Source organism: Onychomys torridus, chromosome 1, assembly GCF_903995425.1.
Source record: "Onychomys torridus chromosome 1, mOncTor1.1, whole genome shotgun sequence".
Classification (NCBI taxonomy): domain Eukaryota; kingdom Metazoa; phylum Chordata; class Mammalia; order Rodentia; family Cricetidae; genus Onychomys; species Onychomys torridus.
In genome coordinates, this window is record NC_050443.1 from 32,706,163 (window position 1) to 32,711,921 (window position 5,759).

Genomic DNA, 5,759 nt, shown 5'->3' on the forward strand with positions numbered 1-5,759 from the left:
TAGAAAACAACTTGTTAAAAAGGGACATTTCTACAAAATATAGTATTCATTTAATCTTTATCAAGTTCAATGTCCAAAGAAGTCCTTACTTTCCCCTCATTGCCTTGGGCTTTCTTTGGAGGGTTTGTCTACAGTGGGAGCTGTCCTGGTCTCAAGTGATTTGCTTACAAGGGTTACATCACTTGGGGATACAGTGAGGTCCACATAAGGCCACTTATGGTGTTGCAGTCAGTTTCTGTTCAACAAGCTCCATTTCACCCAATTTCTACAAAATGACTATTTTCTCAACCAGTTGAACAAGGTTATTAAAATGGTCCATACAGATAAAGGCCAAGTTGGTATTCTAAAGAACTGTGTCTGATCAAGGACACACTCAGCTACTACACCAGACTGTTTCCCCTTCTTCAGGATTTCCTGAAGAACCCCTCTCTCCACCTTCCTCCTCAGGAGTGTCCTGCATGGCTCTCTGCAGAAGAATCTTCAGAGTGTGCCTTTGAAACCTGTGATGCCTAATGGAGCCAACAAGGAAGTAAATGATGGGGTTGGCACAGCTGTTAACACAGGACAGGAAAGTTGTCATTGCATAAACATTGCAAGGAAAAATTCCATGTAACTCCTCAATCCAATCTAAGAGGAACCAATAGATACCAAAGGGCAGACCAAAGAATAGAAAGAACAGCACTGTGAGTGCAATGGTCACATACAACCTGGTCACAGGAATCCTCTGTGAACCACAGAAGATCCTGACCAGTAGAGCCAGGCTGGAACCACAAAGAGCTGTAGATAATACTAATACAAATGTAGTAGTGATAAAATTATAAGTTCTACACAAAGAATGGTCATAATACCTGAGTAGTAAGCCACAACCATCCCCTAAGAGGAGGCTTAACAGTAGAGAGAAGGCCCAGAGCAGCACACACAGGACAGATGACATATGTCTTGGTCTTTGGCAGTGATACCAGATGGGCCACAAAACGGACAGACAGCGTTCAACGCTGATGGCTACAACCATACACATACCTACAAGGTAAGTAAAGGTTAATACATTGACGAGAGAGATGGGAATATCGAAGTAGATGTTATGTAACCAAAGAAGTATACCCTCCAGGGAGTACACAGTCTGAAAGCAGAGGAAGAGGAAGTCAGCCCCAGCCAAGTTGAGGACATAGACAGAGAAGGCATTCCTGTGCATGTGGAAGCCCAGAAGCCACAGCACTATGGCATTTCCTGCCAGGCCAACTGCGGCAATGATGAAAGTAAGAATACTGATGATTTTGTCCATGGTGACACAGTGTAAGCTTTCAGTGTAGTAACTTCCATTCATTGTTGTGTTGTCAGTGCTCCAGGCTGGGATGGATGGAACCATGCTTGAGAATGTTCCACTTGTGTTCCTGCAAAGTAAATTGAGATATGAACACATGAAACTTTCTGTCAAGACCACCTGGCTATGTGGAAATGTCTGGCACAGGTTCATAAGGAGGGGAAACCAGCTTGCAGAGATTAAGTAATTTATCTAACCCCTAAAGTGCTAGAAGATTGTTTTAAATCCAGTTTGTGCTATTCATTCTATCTGCAGACCTCTCTAGTGACATTGGGGCAGATGATGGTCTCAGTCCAGTTGCTAAGCATCTTATGCTGTATCAGGAAGAGACAGAATTCTGAAACTGTCTTTCTGATCCAGGGCTGAGGTTCCTTCTCTGGTATAGGAATATGGAAGATGCTGGCACAAGCCATAGCTGCCCTCAGTCAGTGTAAGGCGTCTACCAAATGGGGAAATGGAATCATGAGTGAGAGTCATGAAGGGAATGGGACTTCTTATGAAGATCTGTGTGCAAACAGTAACACTTGTTATGCTAGAAGGGCTGAGTCTTCATTTTATAATTTGAAAACTAGAAGGCAGAGAAGCCTTGAATGATATCAAGCACTTTTCTGTTTGTTATTATGTCATCAGTTCTGTTATGTCAACAGTGTCCTGTTCTCACAGGGTTACAGGGGAGAGTTAAGAACTATAACAAATGAGCAAATGAACCATAAGTTCAAGACTAGTTGAAAATTTGGAGTAAATGTTCTGGTTGTGACTTGTACCAACATGCAAAGGCACAAGTCTCTGGCATGGAAAAGTGTGGGCTGTGCTGTAGAGGAAGTTAGAGAGCACTTCCATTTGGGAATAGTATCCCAACCCCTGAGAAGAGCTTTGAGAACTATACATGGATGCAAATAGTCTGGAAAAGATAGCAGTGGAGCTGGGAGGTAGCATCATTCAGAGCTTTCTTTCCATCCCAATCTCTCATACAGACATCATTAATAGGCTTCTATTTCTCACCCCTGAAGCCACAGAGACATTTGAAGAAAAGAGAGCCTTTCTTTTCTTATTTTTTGTATTCACTTTACATACTGACCACAGATCTACCTTTAAAATTCCTCCTTTTGCTCCTACCCTACCCTCATTGAACCCCCCTCAGCCATACCACCCCTCATTCCATCCTCCAAAAGGATAAGTTCTCTGATGGGGGGGGACAATGAAGCCTGATACATTCAGCTGAGGCAGGACCCAGCCCCTCCCTCCTGCCTCAAGGATGAGCAAGGCATCAGACCATAGGCAATGGGATCAAGAAAGCCAGTTCATGTACCAGATACAGATCCTGATCACACTGCCTGGAGCCCCTCAAACAGACTCATCTCCACCACTGTCTCCCACATGCAGAGAGTCTAGACTGATTCCACACAGGTTCCACAGCTAAGACAGCTTTTCTTTCCCTCACTGGCCAAGGGTGCAGAATGAGGACTGTTCCAGTGCTTGTGGTAGCTTAGCCTGAACAGTACCCATATAAAAGCTTTGCATCAGAGGATCCTTCTGGATAACTTCTTATTCTAGACAGAGGCCTTTATAAAGGACAAGTCATCTGAGAATGTTGAGGCAGAGGTTCAGGCTCTGAGAAAGCACCCAGAAGACCTTAAAAACTAACCTCACACCAGGGCTTTGATGACAATCACCCAATAAACTCAGTTGTGTTCACCAAGATCATACCATGCATTTTTGGAGCCTTGATCACCCCATAGGAGCACCAGGTTTTAATCCAGGAAACCATCTTAGGACATCAACAGCTTAAAATAGACTGGTACTAGGTAAGCAGCCGACCCAAACACATTGAGTGAATTAGGGTGCATGATAAGAAATTCCCAAAGATAGAATAAAGAAATTATGTTAAATAAAAAAAAGATGTGGTCACCAAAAGAAACAATAAAATAAAATACAATGACATAAAGATTGAACAGTCAGTGGATCATTATAAAATGACAGGAGGGCTGGAGTGATGGCTCAGCAGTTTAGAGCACAGGCTGCTCTTCCAGAGGTCCTCAGTTCAATTCCCAGCAACCGTATGGTGGCTCACAACCATCTGTAATGAGACCAGGTGTCCTCTGCTGGCATGCAGGCAGAACACTGCCTACATATTAAGTAAATAAATTTTAAAAATGAGATGAAAGTAGAAAAAAGACTGGTTGGGAGGAAGAAGAAGATCAAGAGGATTGTTCAGGGCTGAGAGAGGGTAACAGTGAGTGAATGTGATCACAATGAATTGTTACATGTATGAAACTGAAAAAAAATTACAATAACATATATAAATAGTATTCACAGTGATTTTATCAATGTTATTCCAAGATGCAATGGTGGTTAAAAATGGCTAAATAAATAAATTAATGTAATAAAGAGCATAAATATGAACCAAAATTGATCATTTCAATATACATAGCAAATGAATGGACAAAACTGTATGCCATCCAGGGTGATAATCTGTGAAGAAACTTGGAAAAGAAATAGGATAGCCTATCATGGTAAAAGCAGTATAGCACAAAGTGATAGACAACAGCTCTCTGAATTGGGCAAACACAATATTGTTTAACAAATATAAAACAAGTATGACCTCTTGACCTGTTATATTCAGCATTGTACTTGACATCTTTATAAAAGCAATAAATGAAGAGAAAGACAAGCATCCAATTTAAATTTTAAAGGGTAAAAATTCACTTTATCCTTTATTTAAAAACCATATATCCTAGAAGTATCCTACTGTATCAGACTATGAAGATGGTATGTATTTGCATAGTTACCCTCCGATTGTGTGAGACCTCAACATTGTTTATTCATGAATGAATGTACACATGCAAATCTTCATAACATTAGATGATGAATCATGTATAAATTAAAAAGGCAAATGCAACAAAAGTCATTGACTAGCACTAACAAAATAATAAAGAAATTCTCAACATTTCTAACTCTTTTTGTCAACAGCCCTGAGTATATTCACAATTATTCATGAATGGACAAATCATTGACACTGATCATGGGCAAGACATTGAGGTAAAGACCCAACACAGCTTAGTTAATCAGAAAGACACACTTATGTGCACAGCCTGGTGATGGATGTGGTTCTGACATGATTGGTTAGCAGAGAAAGGAGGAGGAAGGAAGGGGAGGTGAGGTCTAATTGCTGCTCCAGAGAGGGGCGCAAAACATAGGCATGTTTAATAGGGGACTGCTAAGTGGAGTGCATTAAATGAGAAAGAAAAACCTAACATAACAGGAGCCTTCTCCATGGTCTCTTTTAGAAGATGGTAGAAGATGGATATTTTTCTCTGATGATAAAAGCTTTCTCTGCAGACTGAAGAGAAGCTGAAAAGGTGCAGCAATTAAAATTCAAATAGTGATGGATAGGCAATTGCAATTAGACTCTAGTTAGTAGAGGAACAGAAGGATGAGCTCATATGTGGACTAAATGAATTCATTCTTTAAAAGCTTATCTATATTGCCACCTTGAATCCCCACTAGAGTATGTGATGTAAGGATGACTTTTTATTTTAACCAGTTTTCAGAAGATGGAATTATAGCATAGAAGGATGAGTGATTATACTGGTCTCTGTCAATGTGTATTTCAATCCAGAAAAACTGCCTCACTAACAGTACAGTGTGTGTGTGTGTGTGTGTGTGTGTGTGTGTGTGTGTGTGTGTGTGTGTGTGTGTGTTGTGTAGCTGGTGTTTGTAGCAGTTACAGGCAGATGTCAAATTTTTCTTCAGTAGATCACTACCTCACATTTTGAGACAGGTTTTCTTACTGAACATGGAACTCATAGACTCAATAGCAGACCAGTAAACTTCATGGATCCTCTGGTCTCTGCATCCCCAGCACTGGAGTTATGGGCATGCCCTGCCAGGCCTGGGTTACTCTGGAGGTGGGAATTTATGTTATCATGCTTACACCACAGATACTTCATAAACTAATCCATCTACTAGGAAAGGATTACCCGCTTTGACAAATTGTGTACACTAGAACACTGTGCCTATTAAAAGTGAATAATGGAAAAGCACAGGAGTATTACTCACACTATAAGCAGGATAGCAGCCACATTTGTGGATGAATAAAATTCTGAGCTAAAAAACTTGTGAAACAGCAGGAGAGCAGCCAAAAGGGACTGAGTATGGAGGTGGTGGACATCAGCTACAGTCAGCATAAAAGTGGTGAAGGTAGTGTTTACCTATAATCCCTGGACATGCTTCTCTTAAACAACTTTTGTTGTGATGTTGTCCCTTGGGGGAAGCATAGTTAAATGCAGAAAAGGGGTTTCCTGAAATCACATTAATATCATATCCTCTCTGCATCTCTTCTGTTGTTTTTCTCTGTTCTCTGCTCCGCTTTCCCTATTTTTGAGAAGATACCAAAAATCTCCCTGTGATCCCATGCTTGAGAGACCTTCAAGACCCT

The 5,759-nt window shown here is 40.9% G+C and overlaps 1 protein-coding gene across 1 annotated transcript; it reads right to left on the reverse strand.

The window, feature by feature from the left end:
* Positions 1–373: 373 nt before the first annotated feature.
* On the reverse strand, positions 374–1,427 carry LOC118579752 (mas-related G-protein coupled receptor member B4-like). The gene has a single exon (XM_036181383.1). It carries the CDS (start codon positions 1,418–1,420, stop codon positions 374–376), a length of 1,047 nt encoding a protein of 348 aa, XP_036037276.1. The 5' UTR covers positions 1,421–1,427.
* Between the last annotated feature and the right edge of the window lie 4,332 nt (positions 1,428–5,759).

Excerpts from the sequence above, each read along its gene's own strand:
- LOC118579752 (XM_036181383.1), bottom strand. The coding sequence starts at position 1,420 with ATGTGTTCATATCTCAATTTACTTTGCAGGAACACAAGTGGAACATTC.